Raw genomic sequence first — 21641 nt, forward strand, 5'->3', positions numbered from 1 at the left:
GGCTATTCTTTTGACGCCCACGACTATTCTTTTTTGACAACGGCGACAATTTTTGGACGTGCAACAAATTTTTCCACTGCAAATTTTTTCAGCTGTTTCGCGAAACAATCCGCCAATTCGCCGCAAATCTATGCCTGGCGAAACATTTCGCCCATCACTATTTGATAATGTTCCCAGTGGTTTAGGGTCTTGTGGCCCCCCCTAAAAATAAGAGGTAAAGCAGAAAGTAGTGTTCTGGCTGTTATGTTAGACACCTGCCCACTCCAGCCTTTATAGATTACATTTCTGCCTAACTAACTATATTACAAATATTTTTATTTTGTGCAGTCTGTTTGTTTTACCCGGTTTTATTTTTCCATTGAACTGTTCCTTTAAAGCTTGTAAGTTAAGTATAAAAAGAGCACATCTAAGCCATATTGTTTTTAGAGTTTAGTTTTCCCTTAACATCAACCTAATAGGTACTGAAACCACAAGTATCACACAGTTACGCTGACTTGTTTTATTGGCCTCTGATTACTGATATGAATATAGTAATAGTGTTTATTTGCACCTATATTAGCGGTTATGTCTCCTTGCTTCTCTCGCTTTGTCTGCATGAATGGAGAACAGTGTTACGGGAAATAATACGGCTTTTGTCTTCATGGTTTTTAGTTTAATGGAGGGATTTCCCTCACTACAGTCCTAATGTCTTTCAGTGGCAAGGCCACAGGTTTATTGTTTCCATAAACTAGGACGTGGCTTTATTAGCAGAGCAAGAAGCAAAAAAATAATCTAAAGCAAAGCAAAAAGCTACTAATAATAGTAAACAATACACTTATTAATACAGTTGCAATGATTGCTTGTATATCCTTCTTTAATAAACGGACTGGAACATAAGTTACGGTACTTTTACCCTAATATTTGTAATCCAGCTTCATATTTATCAACAGATTCTGCATTCTGCCACTAGGTGGGGCAAGTAAAACTGACAGCAGAGAAAACTCTTTCAAAATCCTTGGAAAATGGCATTGCTGCAAAGTCAGACGTCAGTCACAGCAGCCGTCTCAGCAAGCCTGTAATTACATGACTCCATCGCTTCCATAACGTTCTTATGTTCTATAAAATAGCAATCCAATAAAATAACAATCTCTTCACAAACAGTTTAACAGACTCCTAATTAAACTGGTCATAGTGTGTGTAAATGCCATAGGGACCTTAGACTATAAGATCAACTAGGGCAGTGACTAATGTGAATTATGTATAATATCTGTAAAGAGCTGCAGAATATATTGGGACTGTGTAATAAAGACAGGTATATGTATATAGTATGTATGTCTAAAACACTGTAAACATTACATAAACCCAATAGGATTGTTTTGCTTCCAATAAGAATTAATTATATTTTAGTTGGGATCAAGTTCAAAGTGCTGTTTTATTACTACACACATATATATATATATAAGAACAAAAAGGAGCACTATCCTTAACCGTAGGGCCAACTGTCCGGGGTCCAGGTAAAGAAAATTTTAACGAAAAAAGTACCAGTCTTTTTGAGAAGCTCCTGTGAGTATGTATATATATATATAAAATTAATTCAGTATATATGCTAGATAGATGATACATAGATGATTGATAGATAGATAGATAGATAGACAGATAGATGATTGATAGATAGATGATAGATAGATAGATGATAGATAGATAGATAGATAGATAGATAGATAGATAGATAGATAGATAGATAGATAGATGATAGATAGATAGATAGATAGATAGATAGATAGATGATAGATAGATGATAGATATATAGATAATAGATAGATGATTGATAGATAGATAATTGATAGATGATAGATAGATAGATAGATGCTAGATATATAGATGATAGATAGATAGATAGATAGATAGATAGATAGATAGATATATAGATGGTAGATAGCTGATAGATAGATAGATAGATAGATAGATAGATGATAGATGATAGATGATGCTAGATAGATGATAGATGATGATGATGATGGATAGATAGATAGATAGATAGATGATAGATAGATATATAGATGATAGATGATGATAGTAAGATAGATAGATAGATGATAGATAGATAGATATATAGATGGTAGATAGCTGATAGATAGATAGATAGATAGATGATAGATGATAGATGATGCTAGATAGATGATAGATGATGATGATAGATAGATATATAGATGATAGATGATGATAGTAAGATAGATAGATAGATGATAGATAGATAGATGGATGATAGAAAGATAGATGATAGATAGATGATAGATAGATAGATAGATGATAGATGATGATAGTAAGATAGATAGATAGATAGATAGATAGATAGATAGATAGATAGATAGACAGAAAGATAATAGATAGATAGATAGATAGATAGATAGATGATAGATGATGATAGTAAGATAGATAGATAGATGATAGATGATATATAGATAGATAGATAGATGATAGATAGATGATAGATAGATGATAGATAGATAGATAGATGGTAGATAGATGATAGATAGATAGATAGATAGATGATAGATAGATGATAGATAGATGATAGATAGATGATAGATAGATGATAGATAGATAGATGATTGATAGATAGATAGATAGATAGATAGATAGATAGATAGATGATAGATAGATAGATATGGGGACAGCAGGCAGTTGATGAGAGGAGAATGCATTGAAGCAACCTAATACCAATACTTCTGGATCAAATGTATATATGGTTGGAAGCTGAGGAGTTTAACCATTTGTAGGCAATACAGACAATGTTAGCTATAGTTTTCATGTAATCTGATTTAATAGGGGCAACAGGCTCCCCAGCGCGGCTAGATGCAGTTGTGATTCCAATTAAATCAATAGTACATCCTTATCACAGAGGAGTTTTCATAATGTCTCATCTAGTTGTTTTATTGCACTTCACTAAAGGTAATTCAATGGCAAAACAACAGAGAGAGCACATTCAGTCTTTCTCTTTAGCCTGCGGCATCCTGTCAACCGCGCTTACCCTGACTGGCGCTTCCTACAACTGCCTGCCTTTCATGCAGTTCCTGTACGTAATGTGGTGTAAAATGGCACAGGGATTTATGGATAATCCCATGGTGCCACCTAATAGGCAAACATTACTATACGCTTTCACCGCTTAGCCATCCCACAATCAGAAACCAACACGGCATAACAAAGCCATGGTTCTGGGCATGTATAAAAAAGCATATTGTTTGCAGGTATCTCCCAGTATCCTTTAGAAATGCGAGAAGGTTATCCTAAAGGTGGTTCACCTTTAATATGTTACAGAATGACACATTCTAAGCAACTTTTCAATTGGTCTTCATTATTTATTTTTCATACTTTTTAAATGATAAGCCTTCTTCTACTGCTTCTTTCCAACTTTCAAATGGGGGGGTAACTGACCCGGCAGCCAAAAAAAATGATTGCTCTGTGAGGCTACAGTTTTATTCTTACTTTCTATTATTTATGTTTCTATTCAGGTCCTCCCCTATGAATATATCAGTCTCTCAATCAAACCACTGCCTGGTTGCTAAGGTAATTTAAACCATAGCAACCAGATAACTGCTGAAATGGCAAGTTAGAGAGAGTTGCTGAACAAAAGGCAAAATAATTCAAAACCCACAAATTATTAAAAAAAAAGTAGACCAATTGCAAATTGTCTCAAAACAACCTTTCACTTATCCTAAAATTCAGAATTAAGCTATATATTTAGTGCCAGGCTACGATGGTTACTCAGCTGCTGTTGGAATCCAATAAAGGCATGATAGAAATTTGTACAGGTATGGGACCCGTTATCCAGAATGCTTTGGACCTGGGGTTTTTCAGATAAGGGGTCTTTCTGTCATTCTGATCTACCTAAAAACATTTTTTAAACAGTAATTAAACCCATTAGGACTGTTCTGCCCCGAAGAAGGAGTAATTATATCTTAGTTGGGATCAAGTACAGGTACTGTTTTATTATTACAGAGAAAAGGGAATTATTTAACCATTAAATAAACCCAATAGGGCTGTTCTGCCCCCAATAAGGGGTAATTATATCTTAGTTGGGATCAAGTACAGGTACTGTTTTATTATTACAGAGAAAAGGGAATCATTTAACCATTAAATAAACCCAATAGGGCTGTTCTGCCCCAATAAGGGGTAATTATATCTTAGTTGGGATCAAGTACAGGTACTGTTTTATTATTACAGAGAAAAGGGAATCATTTAACCATTAAATAAACCCAATAGGGCTGTTCTGCCCCCAATAAGGGTTATTAAATCTTAATCAGGATCAAGTACAGGTACTGTTTTATTATTACAGAGAAAAGGGAATCATTTAACCATTAAATAAACCCAATAGGGCTGTTCTGCCCCCAATAAGGGGTAATTATATCTTAGTTGGGATCAAGTACAGGTACTGTTTTATTATTACAGAGAAAAGGGAATCATTTAACCATTAAATAAACCCAATAGGACTGTTCTGCCCCCAATAAGGGGTAATTATATCTTAGTTGGGATCAAGTACAGGTACTGTTTTATTATTACAGAGAAAAGGGAATCATTTAACCATTAAATAAACCCAATAGGACTGTTCTGCCCCCAATAAGGGGTAATTATATCTTAGTTGGGATCAAGTACAGGTACTGTTTTATTATTACAGAGAAAAGGGAATCATTTAACCATTAAATAAACCCAATAGGACTGTTCTGCCCCCAATAAGGGGTAATTATATCTTAGTTGGGATCAAGTACAGGTACTGTTTTATTATTACAGAGAAAAGGGAATCATTTAACCATGAAATAAACCCAATAGGGCTGTTCTGCTCCCAATAAGGGGTAATTATATCTTAGTTGGGATCAAGTACAGGTACTGGTTTATTATTACAGAGAAAAGGGAATCATTTAACCATTAAATAAACCCAATAGGACTGGTCTACCCCCAATAAGGGGTAATTATATCTTAGTTGGGATCAAGTACAGGTACTGTTTTATTATTACAAAGCAAAAGGAAATCATTTATACAAATCTGAATTATTTGATTAAAATGGAGTCTTTTGGGGGATGGTCTTTCTGTAATTCACCTGTATAATAAAATATGAGAACTCTCTACATCATGCCAAAAGTTCATTTAAGGGGAACAATATCTTTAAAACATGTACCAGGAGTCCGGTCTTCTGGTACCAAATAGAAATAACTAGTGGGCCAAGTCAAAGCAATCGTTTTTGTTTTCCTTGTTTTTGATCCATTACAAAAGTATTCGTTATCTCAATAATATCTGGAATTGCAGACAATTTCCTCTATAGTTGACTGAACACATTACTATTTTCAGTGTTAAGCTGACCTATATGTCAGCCTTTTCTATATACAGTGTGTTAGTAGCCAATAAGGGAAAATAGTTCCCCGGTGCCAGAGTCTGGTTTAGCATGTTTCACGCACTCATTAACCTGCCCACCAGTCATCATTATACCTATTAGGAGACATGTAATACCTATTAAATGAAATCTCTATTATCATGTAACTAATGGTGGTGAAAAAGGAATAATTTTAGGATGAAAAAGAGAGAAATACAGGGAAAGTGGTTCCAGCTGTGGGGAGGTGCTGGCAGCTGGAGTTTAACAATAGCTGGAGGGCCAGATGTATATGCTAAATGTATGTGTATAGGGAAAGCATCCAACGGCTGTAACAAGGGGCAGGTTATTAAAAACCAGGGGATGGAGTTATGTTAAAAATATCCATGTGGAGGCTGAGGAGCCAGATTTGGCTCTCTGTGGGGTTTTAGTTACCTCCAAACTGTCCAAACTTCTTTAAATTCTATAAATATGTTACTAAATTCCATCCCTTTGAAGATGAAATAACTTACCAACTATATGCAGAAAGGTGGGAAACGCTAACTAAAACTTTTCCTAATTCGGCCACTCCCAAGTCTGCTGGATCCTGAGCATGGTGGCTCAGTGGGTAGCAGTTCAGCCTTGCAGGGCTGGGGTCCTGAATTTAATCCCGGCCCGGGCACTATCTGAATTTATTTTGGGTACAACGGTTTCCTCCCATATTCCAAAAACATACAGGCAGGTTAACTGGCTTCTGACAAAATTAACTATAGTGTATGTGAATGTATTAGGGACCTTAGATTGCAAGATACACTGGGGAAAGGGACTGATATAAATGTTGTACAATCTCTGTAAAGTGCTGTGGAAATGTGCTAGCGCTATATAAATAACTTGAAATAAATTAAAAGATATGGTGCGCTAATGGAGACCCCTCAGAAAGGACTAGCCATTAATACACCAACGCGGTTCTTGGTCAATGGGATTTTCAAAAATGCTGATTGGCTGATCTTTAATCAGGCAGCCTGTTGGAAGGCACCGCCCACATACATGGGCCAATAAGCTACTGACTCTTTCTGGACAGGTGCACTGAGCAGATTTTATTGGCTTATGCATGGCCAGCTTTAGGAAGGTAGGTTACCAAACCTACCCAAATAGGATATAAAGGTTTAATACAACCTTTAGATTCACAGAAAAGAATAATAATACAGGTATGGGACCCATTATCCAGAATGCTTTGGACCTGGGGTTTTCCAGATAAGGGACCTTTCCATAATTCAGATCTCCTGCCTTAAGTCTACTAAAAAAAATTATTTAAACATGAAATAAACCCAATAGTATTGTTTTGCTACCAGTAAGGATTCATTATATCTTAGTTGGGATCAAGTACAGGTACTGTTTTATTATTACAGAGAAAAGGGAATCATTTAACCATTAAATAAACCCAATAGGGCTGTTCTGCCCCCAATAAGGGGTAATTATATCTTAGTTGGGATCAAGTACAGAGAAAAAGGAAATCATTTTTAAAAATGTGAACTATTTGATTAAAATGGAGTCTATGGGAGATGGCCTTTCCATAATTTGGAACTTTCTGGTTAATGGGCTTCCGGATAAGGGGTGTGATACCTGTAATAATAATAGTAACTGACAATATGAATCAAGCTGCACTGTCCCTATGTCCCTAAGTGAAATCTCGGCCTTGTTAAGTACACTGTAGGGTACATCCTTATAATATAATATTGGGCCCCTTTAACCCTAAATAATATCACACTAACAGGGCACCACAGGTAGTTTTTCTTTCCCTTTTTATCTTATCCCTAGCCACGCCAGTAAGTAAGGGGAATAAATTATGCATTTGCACCCCTCTGCTGTAAAATTGTGTGTAACACTGCTAATTTGTGTTCTGCTTCCCCAGTCTGATGTTGATCCAGCAGCAGGCTAGGTGATTAGTAAGGACTCCATTGTGTCTCCCACAGGCTTCACTTCTGTATCCCCAGCGCCGTAATGATGGCATATCACAGGCAGGGAGACGGAAGGAGAGACGGAACAAGAAAGAAGGACTGCGGGTGGAACTAAGAGGATCTGAGAAGTCTTTCAGTTATGGCCGCTGGGCACTGAATCCATGGGAGAGAGAAAATGCTTTACTCTCACTGGTCTTGTCCTCTACCCTGTGACCCTGCTGCATCACTATGCCGAATTCCTTCCTTTTATCAACCAATAAGCCTTCATTATTACATTTTCACTTGCATCAGTTTAAAGAAAGCAATAACAGATATAGATATGGTTTTATTGTCATTTGCAACGTTTCTATAAATACGTAACTGACTCTGCCTTGCACAAGTACTCCATTGTTGTATGGCCACCCTGCCACAACCTTCCTAAAGGGATGGTTCACTTTTTAGGATGTTGTAAAATGGCCAGCTCTAAACATCTTTTCAATTGGCCTTCATTATTAATGTTTTATAGTTTTTGAATTATTTGCCTCCTTCTTCCAACTCTTTGCAGCTTTCAAATGGGGGTCACTGACCCCAGCAGCCAAAAATGAGCCCTCTGTGAGGCTACAGTCTTATTGTTATTGTTACTTTTTTATTATAATTATTAATAACATTTATTTATAAAGCGCCAACATATTCCGCAGTGGTGTACAATAAGTGGGTTCCATACATTGGACATACAGAGTAACATATAAAGCAATCAATAACCGATACAAGAGGTGAAGAGAGCCCTGCCCCTCTCCTATTCAAATACCAGATTCTCGTTGAAATCCCTCCCTGGTTGCTAAAGTAATTTGGATCCTAGCAACCAAATAGCTGCTGAAACTCCAGAAACTGCAGAACCGCTGAACAAAAACTGAAATAATAAAACTACAAATGTTGAAAAATGAAGACCAACTGCAAACTATCTCAGACTAGCACTCTCTACATCACACTAAAAGTTAACTCAAAGATGAACAACCCCTTTAATGTCCCCAGAATGGATGGATCCAATGAAATATTATTCTTTAAACTGAGCTACTTTCTACCACTGATTGTGCAAGGATGCTCCATTTAGTTCAATTAGGTTTTTTATTTCTACAGTGGGTTCAAGGGCAATAAGGTAAAAATCAAGAAAATGATTTATTATGACAATACCTGGGGGGGGGTCATTCAAATGTTACTGCAGGTCAGTTGATGGTCCTGGTAGGCCCTAGGAAAATGGCCCTTTTGCCCATTTATTATTGCAAGGCCCGCATACTGGTGGAGGAGTCAATAAGCAGGCAAACTGTCATGGGGCTGTCCTTGTCCTTCTAAGTGTTTGGCCTAAGGCATCTGCCCCTATTTATCACTGCCTTTGTTAACTTTTAGTACCGTATATACTCGAGTATAAGCCGAGTTTTTCAACACCAAAAATGTGCTGAAAAATTAAACCTCGGCTTATACTCGAGTCGGGAGAAATACACGCCGTTTTTAAAAGAAAATCTGACCTGCACAACCCCTTCCAGCAATTGCGGTTACAATTACCGCTCACGCCAGCTTCACCTGCACTGCCAGGCCCCCCAGACTATCTAATAGTTCGGTCTTCTGTGCTCCTGGGACGGAAGTGACGTCACGCGCCCCCTTGCTGATTCTCCTGCACAACCCCTTCCAGCGATTGCGGTTACAATTCCCGCTCACGCCAGCTTCAACCGCACTGCCAGGCCCCCCAGACTACCTAATAGTTCGGTCTTCTGTGCTCCTGGGACGGAAGTGATGCCACGCGCCCCCTTGCCGATTCTCTTGATGATTGATGGAACTAAAGGATCGGCAGTTGTCCTTCCCAGCTTGGTAAATGTCTTCACTTGTATTTTATGAGGCCTCAATAGGCATGTGTCTGCGGGCAGGGTTATTTGGGAAGGGACCTTATGCATTAATTGGCCTGTGCAGAAGGGGTGGGGTGGAATGTAGACCAAACACAATGTGACCAAAAGAAAGAATAGAATTGCTTGTATGTTAGGGGGGGCTGTTGTGTGTTATAATGGGGGAAAGTAGGGAAGGGAAGGCAGCTGTATAGTTCAGTCTGGAAAGTAAGTCTTAACCCGCAACTGCGCTGTTGCTTGGCTGAAGATACTAAAAGTATTATTTCCCGTTGGTGTATTAATGTACTTATGCAGTGTGATCACTATGCCTGTCGCCATCATACAGATGTTATTCTCCAGTGGTATTTATTTTGATTATTGAAACTTAGCGATAACTGCTGCATTTCCCACCCTAGGCTTATACTCGAGTCAATAAGTTTTTCCAGTTTTCTTAGGTAAAATTAGGTACCTCGGCTTATATTCGGATCGGCTTATACTCGAGTATATACGGTAAGTTACAGAATGTCCTATTCCTATCCACTTTGGAATGGGTCTAATGTTGCGACCTGTCAGGTTTTGACCCGGACAGCTCTGTTTTTTTGGTTATAGCCCCACCCCCATTATGCCACGGCCTGTCCCCGTGATGTCACACCCCGCTCCTGTGATGTCATGTCCTGCTTCCCTGCCCGGAGCTTCCAGGCAGGGGAGGTGGCAATCCTAGTCTAATGGGTTTTATATGATTAGCCTTCCTCTTTTACATCGGGGGTCACTGACCCCGGAAGCCAAATAAACTTTGCTCTGTGAGTTTACAATTTCATTGCTATCTTTACTTTTTATTCCTTATATTTTTAATTAGGCCCTCTCCTATTCATATTCCTGTCTCTCATTCAAACAACTGCTAATGTAAATCAGACCCTAGCAACCAGATAGCTGCAGAAATTACAAACTGGAGAGCTGTTAAATAAATAAATAAATAAATAAAACCAATTGCAATTTTTTTTGGAATATTTATGTCTATGTCATACTAAAAGTTAGTGTAAGAGGGAATTACCCCCATAAGGATATCTCCATTGGTGGATATTGTCTGATTATTTATCAGCTATCCTGTATGCCGGCATCACCAATCATAATCTTATTAGTGCATATTCCTATAAACCATGCCATAAACCTCTTAGGGGGTTATATACAGGGTTGGACTGGGGCTTCTGCCTCAGGGGCCCCTGCACCCCCCAATGACCCCCGCCGCCTTCCCCCCCCCCCCCCTGCAGAGGCCCCCAACACCTTCCGACCCCTGAGCACCCCTAAAAGAAACTTACCTGCGGTGCCCTGGGGAAGGGAGACGGTGGATCATAGAAGCGCCCTGGGCCCACTGGGTTTTTTCCCGGTACCCCAGTGGCCGAGTCCGACACAGGTTACATAATAAAAGGTACTAAGTTTGCCCAGGGGCAGTAACCCATAGCAACTAAACAGCAGGAAGCATTTACTGGTCATCTGTTTAAAAACATCATCTTATTGATTGCTATTGGTTACTGCATCTGGGCAAACTTAGTGCCATTTAGTACATATGGGGGTCAGAATTACCTGCACGGTAATCAGACAGCCATTTATTTGCTGAACAGGTATACCAGGGCCCTGTCTTCCCTATCTAACTGCAGCTCTAATGCAATGAGTATAATTATATTATATATATACAGAAATAGAACGCCAAGCAAACTCATTACAGCACTATATAAATATTTGCTTACTCACCCAACGTATCTCTCACTATACCAGTACTCGTCTGGCTCAATTGCTCTTGGTTTCAAACCCATTCTCTAATCCCACAGTAGAGAGAACACTTGATACAAAACAAATGAAGTATAAGTAATATATATCATTACACGCTCTTTTATGAACGCTATGCATCTCTGTTTGTGACACAGCGGGAAGGAGAGAAGATACCGTTTCGGCAATCACTGGGGGAATCTTCTCCGTACACAACAAAAACCCGATCAGCTTGGATCCAAGGGCAATCGGCGCTTGTCTTAATGAATTACCAGAATTTCAATATGTGCGTCGCCTAGGACACCAGGCAGAACAAAACTGATACACAAACAGACACTCAATATTGTACAGTTGCCACAATTATATTGTATTAACCACCCGAAAGGAATGCAGTGGCGGTAATGCAAAAACAAGCGTTTTTATTACATTATTATAAAAAAAACACATAGAAATGGCATATATAGCAAAAGATGTATTAAAGGGTTACCTGTCACCTTAAGAAATGATTCCAAATCCTTTTCTATCATGTTAATTGAGTAAAAAAAAACTTTATATACAGTGTATATGGTTTTCAAAATGTTGTTTCCTTCAATGTTGAAATCCATAATTAGAGCACACAGGCAGACGCCATTTTGTGGACACTTTTATTAAGGCAAGTTTTATATCACCCAATAGCGTATTTTGCCCCAGGCAACGGACCAGTGAGCGCCCACTGAAGCATGTGCAATGACATCACATGTGCATGTCATCATTTCTATATAGGCATCTTAATATTACATTTATATTAACTAGCAACCAAAGGAGCAAAAAAAGGATAAATCAAAGTGGCAGCCAGCCAACTCTCAACCAGTAAATACAAAATATGGCTGACTGAATACTCAGCTATGAGATTTGTTATCCAGAATGCTTGGGACCTGTCATTTATATCACCAAATGTTTTCTACAAAAAAAATGTAAACATGGATTTAGGCAGCTTAGATACTATTAAGTACAGGTATGGGATCTGTTATGCAGAATGCTTGGGACCTGAGGTCTTAAGGGATACATAAGGGATTTTTCCATAATTTAAACCTACTGAAAAATCATTTAAACGTTACATAAACCCAACAGGATTGTTTTGCCTCCAATAAGGGGTAATTATATCTTAGTTGGGATCAAGTACAGGTACTGTTTTATTATTACAGAGAAAAGGGAATCATTTAACCATTAAATAAACCCAATAGGGCTGTTCTGCCCCCAATAAGGGGTAATTATATCTTAGTTGGGATCAAGTACAGGTACTGTTTTATTATTACAGAGAAAAGGGAATCATTTAACCATGAAATAAACCCAATAGGGCTGTTCTGCCCCAATAAGGGGTAATTATATCTTAGTTGGGATCAAGTACAGGTACTGTTTTATTATTACAGAGAAAAGGGAATCATTTAACCATTAAATAAACCCAATAGGACTGTTCTGCCCCCAATAAGGGGTAATTATATCTTAGTTGGGATCAAGTACAGGTACTGTTTTATTATTACAGAGAAAAGGGAATCATTTAACCATTAAATAAACCCAATAGGGCTGTTCTGCCCCCAATAAGGGGTAATTATATCTTAGTTGGGATCAAGTACAGGTACTGTTTTATTATTACAGAGAAAAGGGAATCATTTAACCATTAAATAAACCCAATAGAGCTGTTCTGCCCCCCAATAAGGGGTAATTATATCTTAGTTGAGATCAAGTACAGGTACTGTTTTATTATTACAGAGAAAAGGGAATCATTTAACCATTAAATAAACCCAATAGGGCTGTTCTGCCCCCCAATAAGGGGTAATTATATCTTAGTTGGGATCAAGTACAAGGTACTGTTTCATTATTACAGAGGAAAAGGAAATCATTTCCTAAAATGAGAATTATTTGTTTAAAATGGAGTCTATGGGAGATGGCCTTCCCATAATTCGGAACTTTCTGGATAACGGGTCTCCGAATAAGGGGTCCTATACCTGTACAAGGTACTTTTTTTAATATTACAGTGAAAAAGGAAATGATTAAAAAACAATAGTTATTTGATCTCTATAGGAACTGGCCTTTCCTTAATTCTGAGCTTTCTGGATATCAAGTTTCTGGATAAAAGATCTCATACCTGTATAAGTAACAACCATTACAAAATGTCCTACCTGAGGAAAAGCATACATTATAAGGGCAGATCAGTAGCTGACAACACATGTGGCTTGTGGTTGCACTACAATAACATTATAGATGCTGTACACCTCCATACACTCAGCAGCCCCCTGCTATATTAGACTATATGTAGTATGGGGATTATAGGGGTTATATAATAAAAGGCACTGAGTTTGCTCAGTAGCAGTAACTACTAGCAACCAATAAAGATGTAATTTCTAGATGCAGATTGGTTGCTATGGGTTACTGCTTCTGGGCAAACTTTTATTATATAACCCCTATAGCCCCCCCATAACCTCTCTTAGGTTGCAGAGTTCCACAGGCGCAGCCCTCATTATCATGCATGTACGGGGCTCTGCCTCTAGGAACAGGGTTATTAATGCACTTGCGCATCAATACCCCATACTGTGAAAATACAGAAGCAGAAAGGCTGCAGCAGAGGAACGTGGGAGGTAAGTAGGGCAGGTAACTTGGCCTCTTATACAGCACAGAGTGACACAACAACTCACGAAATACAAATAACCTTTTTACCAATGGATATTAGTTGCAAAGGACGTGTAAAGTCGATTTCACTGCAGGATGCCAAAATGTTAGGCACCCCCCTATGAAATAGAAGGTTAAGATTTTCCTAGGGCTGGGGCTCCTGTTAGGGAAAAACCTGAAGCAGCCCATGAATTGCTACCTAAGAGTGAAGACACACTGAGCTACTAGTAGCAGCTACTTTTTCACAGCTACTAAACTCCAGAAAATTCCCTGCCATAGACAATACTGAGAATTGCCTCTGCTAAAACACACGTAGAGACAATTATCAGTAACTGATCAGCATTGTCTATTTTAGTAGCCACAACAAGTAGCTGCTACTAGTAGCTCTGTGTGTCTTCACCCTAAGCACTGTGCCGGCATCTCTTTACCTGAGATCTTCATCCCTTTGGCTTTCAGGGTCCCAGGAGTCCCTTGCTAGAATCCCTGTTTGCACATGCGCAGTAGAGTAAACCTGCGAAATTTACTGTACTGGGCAAACAGGGATTGACACCTGGGACACCGGACGGTAAGTAAAATGCCGGTGCATAGGTTTTTTTCCACAGGGTGGTACGGTTTATCCTTACTTATCCTTACTGCTTTCAAATGGGGGTCACTGACCCCGGCATCCAAAAACCACTGTTTCTCTGTGAGGCTACAATTTTACCTTTACTGTTTCTTTTTATTATGCTTATTTCTATATGGTCCTTCCTCTATTTATATTCCTGTCTCTCTTCCACTGCCTGATTGCTAAATTAAATTGGACCCTAGCAACCAGATAGGTGCTGAAATTCCAAACTGGAGAGCTGCTAAACAAAAAAGCTAAATAATTCAAAGACCACAAATAATACAGAATAAAAACTGTGCAAACTGCCTCAGAATAGCACTTTCTGCATCATACTAAAAGCTAATTTAAAAGCCTCTTTCCAGCTTTAAAACGGGGATCACTGACCCCAGCAGCCAAAAAACCATTGCATCTTTACTGTTCCTTTTTATTATGTTTATTCCTATGGGCCTTCCTCTATTCACATTCCTGTCTCTCTTCCAAACCACTGCCTGGTTGCTAGGTTAAATTGGACCCTAGCAACCAGATAGCTGCTGAAATTCCAAACTGGAGAGGTGCTAAACAAAACAGCTAAATAATTCAAAGACCGCAAATAATAGAGAATAAAAACCATGTGCAAACTGCCTCAGAATAGCACTTTTTGCATCATACTAAAAGCTCATTTAAAAGTGAACACAACCACTTTAATGTCTCCCTAAAATAAACAAACAGGCAGTAATTCAATCTCTCTGAGGGACCCGAGAGACTGGACCCAATCACATTCCATCCCTTCTGCTCCCATTGTGTCTCTGCCCAAGTCGTAGTGGTGATGTGACTTTACTTACCCTAGTGTTGTTCCTTTCAGCCTTCAGCTCGGAAATCTCCTCCTCTCTTTCTAACAACTGCTCCCGGCACAGGTTGAGCTCCTTGGTGAGGGCTGCAAACTCCTGTAAAACAGAATAGAGAGTGAGAGGGGCAGTGAGAAGACCCGGGGAGAGTGCAAATGCCTGGAGGAGAAACCCTTACATATTTGTTAATCTGTGGAACTCCCATTTCATTCCCACCGAGACTTTGGGTTCTGGTAACGGCACCGGCTAGATAGTTCCCTTTCTCATATATACATATATATATTGACTTTACGGTGGCCGTATTGAATCTGCTAATTCTTAACGAAGGCAGCACCAAACTGCAAGGTCTGGAGAGAGAGCAGAAGGAGGGAAATCTGGGCCGGGAAGGTGAGGAAGGCAAGTCGAGAGTGGCTTTGTGAGCACACTGCCTGCTTTGTGTAACCTGGGTCCCAAGCAGCTCCCCGGGGAGCCTGGGAAAGGTTTGCAGAGACCCCTGCGAACACACTGCCTGCTTTGTGCAACCTGGGACCTTGGTTATTTCAGCGTTTTCTATTTCATTCATTTTGTTGTTTTTTTTTTTTCTTTTTGGCAAGTGTAAGGAAAGGTGGCAGGGAGAGAGCGGCTAACGCACATATTGATGCTCTGTATAGAACACACGGCTGAACTTGAACTCTTTAATTGCCAGGCTAGCGAGCAAAGTATTAACAGGCTGCCAGCAAAAGTGTTTAAATCTATTGGGAAGGCCGGTAATGATTTTTTTTTTGTCAAATGAAAGGATGCTTTATGTTATTCAATAATTCCAGTCTATCACAACCATATGAAAGGAACAAAAACTGCATTAATAGACAAAAAAGACAAGGCTTTTGTATGTATAATATAGGATAGGGGTGAACAGCCATTAGATCAGTGGTTTTTAGATTTTCAGGGTTCAAGCCCTTTGCTATCGTGCAGCATCTCCAAGGGACCCCCTAAAGGTGCCCACACACAGGGAGATTTCAGGATTTGTGTCCTTTAGACTGATTCAGCAGCTTATCTGCCTGTGTATGGGGCCCCCTGACGGGCCTAGCTGACCGAGATCTGGCCTAGAATTTATTTTTCCATTGGATTGGGGAACTTATTGTCTCGTTGTTGTGGTCTTTAGTCTGATGGCCCATATACCCGCCATTTTAATTTGATCGTTTAGTCCAATATCACCCACCTTAGGTGGGCATATTGGAAGAAGATCCAGAAAAGATTTGCTCGTTTGGAAATAAATGAGCAGATCGTATCGTGTATACCGTGTACAGGTATGGGATCCCTTGGTTGCTAGGTTAAATTGGACCCTAGCAACCAGATAGCTGCTGACATTCCAAACTGGAGAGCTGCTGAAAAAATCTAAATAATTCAGAAATTGCAAATAACACAAATGAAGACCAACTGCAACTCTCTACATGATAGTGAAAATTAATTTAAAGCTGAACAACCCCCCTTTAATGACCATAAGACTGGGGACCCTCTTCCACTACTTTGGCCTCTACTACCTTCAGCAAAACCCCAAACATTGCCCATTGCAAAGCTCCATTCTAGATGTTGCTGAAGTCTGGCATCCACCCCAAATTTCAAAAGCCAATCATTAATCTCCAAATCTAAATGCAAAAATAATAAAGTAATGCTTATTGGCCCTGCTGCAATTGTATGTTTAACAAAAATAGTTGTGTTATTTTGTGTCATTACATTGGATGAGATGTTTTATATGAGGGATTAATAAAGACTTTTTTTCATTTTATTGTATTTTTGCAGTGTTATAAATTCATGAGAGTTTGTTGCGGTTCCCCTTTGATAATGGGGCCTGGCACTGGCACCCCCTTGTGTATATTTTGATGTAGGAATATCCCTCATTTGGTACTATGGTGTTAGGGAGAGCCATGAATGTTAAGCAATGCTGTCACTTTTAGCAGAGAATAAAAAATAGCAATTATTAACAAATTAAAAACATAAAAAAAAAAATCCCAGTTATTGACAGAAAACACCACAGAGTAGAAAGTGATTTATGTGTCTGTGAATCATGCCTGAAATCATGTGCTGAGATTACAGTGGGTGGTATAGGAAGCATAATAAACACTAACTGTGCTATTTTTGTCTGATTTCTCTGCCCCCGTGCTGTGAGAGCGGCCATGTTGCTTACTGCATCATCCCAGCCACCGACGTCACCCCTGCCAGAGTTTGGGCCCATCCAGTCATTCCTATTCCAGGTACCTTCCATGCCTGCAGTGTCACGTCACTCTGTGCTATGGAAAATGAATCAGGGCCCATCCTACCACAGCTGAATGAGATCGTTGGTTTTGGGGCCAGGCCCATATTCCCACCTCCATGAATATAACCCTATAAACCCCCCTAAGAATACAGAACTGTGCCTATGAAACACACAGACTGAATATGCAGCTAAAGAAAACCAGACTTTTTAAAAAGCTTCTTTCTGCAATTTATTAAATTAAAAGAAAGGGGTATTTTTTATTTTTTTTTTAAGCCCCAGATAGTAGATTACATGGGATCCAATGGCTTTATAATGAATTGAACGGAGTCATTGTGCTTTACATTGCTTGATCATTTCGCTGCCTGCCTTCTCCTGTGATACGGCTGCTCCCGTGGATTAGAACGTTCCAATATATAGCCGGGCTTCCGCTGTCGCCTCCAGACTCCTTCCCTCTGAAGCTGCTTCATCATCCCTGAATGGACTGATTCTGCCACTCACAGTGTCAGTCTCTGATATCTCTCTCTCTCTCTCTCTCTCTCTCTCTCTCTCTCTCTCTCGGTTCTGTGCAGCTTTCACTTCTCTGTTTACCATTCAATATCACATACAGGGTCGGACTGGGGGGTGCAGGGCCCACCGGGGCCGCACCCCCTAAGATGCCTCCTCCAGCCGTTTCCCCTGCAGGGGCCCCCCCACCGTGCACTCCTAACCCCCCCCCCCCACGAAGGGGCCCCTGTCCCGTATGTGAAACGCGTCAGGGGAGGACATAGGAGGCCATTTTCCCGGTGTCCCGGCGGCCCAGTCCAACCCTGGTCACATAGACTCATACTGCACACATAGAAATGTTCAAGGAGCTTTTCCAGGTTCCTTTAGAGCCCGCTCTTTACATTGTACCAAGCTAGGATTGCCACCTGTTTGGTTTTCGGAAAGGGCTGCCGGGTCAAAACTGCCGGGTCAAAACTGCCTGCCCAGTTTCAAAATTAGGAAAACCAGCAGGACTCGCTGTGATTGATGCAGTGATAGCCACATCATAGCCCCGCCCCATGACAACATGACAACGCCCTCCCTGTCCCTTCTGACATGACCCTGTGCCCCCTGCAGGAGAAAGAAGCCGAAAGAAGTAGCAACCCTATACCCATCCCTGTCTCTCTCTTGGCAGTCTCTTTCTGATGCCAACCCTTTGTCCTTCCAAACACCTGTTGACCAGAAAGTAGCACTTTATATGGGAAATTTAACAGTCTAATATGATGTCCATATCACTTTTTCTATTGAGTAATATCAATGTTCTGTCTTCCCTCAGTGTATAATAGGATTACGGTGACATGGCAATGTGAGATTGGATCTGCCTTTCTAGCCTTGAAATCTCCATCTCTGTCCTCTTCTGGGCTTCTGACTGGTATTATTCACTCCCTGAAACAATCGTTCCTTAAAGGAAAACTATACGCCCGAACAATGTAGGTCTCTATAAAAAATATTTTGCATAAAACAGCTCATATGTAAAACCCTGCTTCATCTATATAAACCATTTTCATAACAATATACTTTTTTAGTAGTATGTGCTATTGCGTAATCCTAAATAGATAAGGGGTCCTATACATGTACAACCTTTATGGTTTTCCTTTTCTCTGTAATAATAAAACAGTACCTGTACTTGATCCCAACTAAGATATAATTACCCCTTATTGGGGCAGAACAGCCCTATTGGGTTTATTTAATGGTTAAATGATTCCCTTTTCTCTGTAATAATAAAACAGTACCTTGTACTTGATCCCAACTAAGATATAATTACCCCTTATTGGGGGCAGAACAGCCCTATTGGGTTTATTTCATGTTTAAAGGATTCCCTTTTCTCTGTAATAATAAAACAGTACCTGTACTTGATCCGAACTAAGATATAATTACCCCTTATTGGGGGCAGAACAGCCCTATAGGGTTTATTTAATGGTTAAATGATTCCCTTTTCTCTTTAATAATAAAACAGTACCTGTACTTGATCCCAACTAAGATATAATTACCCCTTATTGGGGGCAGAACAGCCCTATTGGGTTTATTTCATGGTTAAATGATTCCCTTTTCTCTGTAATAATAAAACAGTACCTGTACTTGATCCCAACTAAGATATAATTACCCCTTATTGGGGCAGAACAGTCCTATTGGGTTTATTTAATGGTTAAATGATTCCCTTTTCTCTGTAATAATAAAACAGTACCTGTACTTGATCCCAACTAAGATATAATTACCCCTTATTGGGGGCAGAACAGCCCTATTGGGTTTATTTCATGGTTAAATGATTCCCTTTTCTCTGTAATAATAAAACAGTACCTGTACTTGATCCCAACTAAGATATAATTACCCCTTATTGGGGGCAGAACAATCCTATTGGGTTTATTTCATGGTTAAATGATTCCCTTTTCTCTGTAATAATAAAACAGTACCTGTACTTGATCCCAACTAAGATATAATTACCCCTTATTGGGGGCAGAACAATCCTATTGGGTTTATTTCATGGTTAAATGATTCCCTTTTCTCTGTAATAATAAAACAGTACCTGTACTTGATCCCAACTAAGATATAATTACCCCTTATTGGGGGCAGAACAATCCTATTGGGTTTATTTCATGCTTAAATGATTCCCTTTACAAATTAGGGATCCAAAATTACAGAAAAGATCCCTTATCCAAAAAAATCCCAGGTCCTAAGAATTTTGTATAAAAGATCCTAGAATTAGTGACCCAAGAACATCACCTTCATGTAAACAAATACAATTTTAAACATCTGTTGTTTGTATATTGTTTATACAGAATTCTTCCAAAGCTAAATGTCTAATAGAAATATGTTTACCTAAATATGCCATATAATCATATTCCTACAGCAGGGCTTCCCTTAGTTTCTATAAAGGCATTACTAAGTTTACTTGCCTTGTCTTGTTGTAGCTATAGGAAGTAATATTCTCTAGTTTGTTTATTCAGCACAGAGAGATACAACAACAGAATACGTTGTGTTCTTTTGTACTAAGCACAACTAAGGACAGACACAGCTTTGATGTCCCTTTAAAGATAAAGTAAGTAAAGTGAGACGATTTATAGGAAAAAATAATGGTTCCTTACACAAACTAGGGCACATGTTAAAGTTAACGCGGCTAAGATTAGCAAGGCATTTCCGCACCTGAACTGTCGTCCTAGATTTGGAGACAATTTTATTAATTGTATAGGTACTGTTTGCTGCGCAGGAGACTTATTCCAGACACCATTATTTATATTATCAGCTGGGTGTCTGCAATAGCAGAGATACTTCTTACAAAGCACCTAGTGACAAGTAAAGAGAATCCAACGCCGGTAGCGCAGTTTGGGTAAATAGACTTCCGAACCAAAATGTGTTAAAGAGCCCCACGCAACACCGAAACCCCTAATATCCCTATCACTGTAATCTGTTCCTTCAAAAAGTATGAAGAAAACAGTTCTTCTCTTGAAATCCTGGCAGGGGAGGAGGGACTAAAACACTGATGTTCCAAATTGTAACAACTTATCCACAACATACAGACAGCATGCAGGAACTACATAACCCACAATGCATTGTATTGTGATGTTCCTTTCCTTACTGACATCACGTGTGCAGGGAATTGTGGGATTGGGAGGAGGCAGGCTAAAGGCAGGCGACTACTGTTACATTTTATTTGAGTCACAAAGTAGCCAGATCAGCAGGGGAACAGGGGGCGGGGCTTGGGGAACTGTTCCAAACCAGATTATTACATTAAAAATCATGAAAAGGCTGCATATTGTTTAATTACTTTTCAAAAAGCTTACGTTGCATTTGGGTTGAGTTCCCCTTTAAAAATGTCCATGGGCACTGCTTGGCTTAAGCTTCATCATATGAGGCTTATTCAAAATGTGACCACTACACAGGGTAATTATCATATAGATGTGATTTTTTTGGTGCAAATGAACATACTGCTCTGCAATGGGCCCTTTCTGAATACCTGGGAATATTAACTGCTTACGGCAATAAAAGTTAATTTTAAGGTGCAAAATTGACACAATTGGCAATAATAAAAGCGCCAGGAAGCACTATGCCATTTTACCATCTCTCTACTCATTAAGAGATTTCAGTGGCTTTTCTAGAACAGCACTGCTGGGCTCCCTTCATCGGCAGTGCAAGCAGAAAGGCTGCTATTGTGCGCCCGGGCCGGCAGCCTTATCTCTCCTATACGCCGCGTATTCAGCTCTGGGGAGAAAAGGAAGGAACGGCAGCTATTTATAGTGAGCACTGTACCCTGGTATGGAGCCCTGGTACTCACACTAAACCGCTCATCTCTCCACTGGAAACACATTTGCTACATACATTAGTGCACAATTACTGTATAATGATGCCAGAATTGTCTCTCTCTCTCTCAGCAAGATGTTGCTTCTAAATTGCTAAATTTAACAGAAAAATAGAGAGCCGCG

At 39.5% G+C, this 21641-nt stretch overlaps 1 protein-coding gene across 4 annotated transcripts in view; it reads right to left on the reverse strand.

Moving 5' to 3' along the window:
• The window catches only part of ppfia3 (protein tyrosine phosphatase, receptor type, f polypeptide (PTPRF), interacting protein (liprin), alpha 3), a 91231-nt gene that overhangs the window by 41286 nt on the left and 28304 nt on the right, over positions 1–21641 (reverse strand). For all 4 annotated transcript variants that reach the window (XM_012967553.2, XM_012967551.2, XM_012967552.2 and 1 more), the window contains exon 3: positions 14967–15068. In XM_012967553.2, coding sequence (XP_012823007.1) covers positions 14967–15068 — 102 coding nt within the window. The remainder of the gene's footprint in view (positions 1–14966; positions 15069–21641) is intronic.

Source organism: Xenopus tropicalis, chromosome 7 (assembly GCF_000004195.4).
Source record: "Xenopus tropicalis strain Nigerian chromosome 7, UCB_Xtro_10.0, whole genome shotgun sequence".
Taxonomy (NCBI): domain Eukaryota; kingdom Metazoa; phylum Chordata; class Amphibia; order Anura; family Pipidae; genus Xenopus; species Xenopus tropicalis.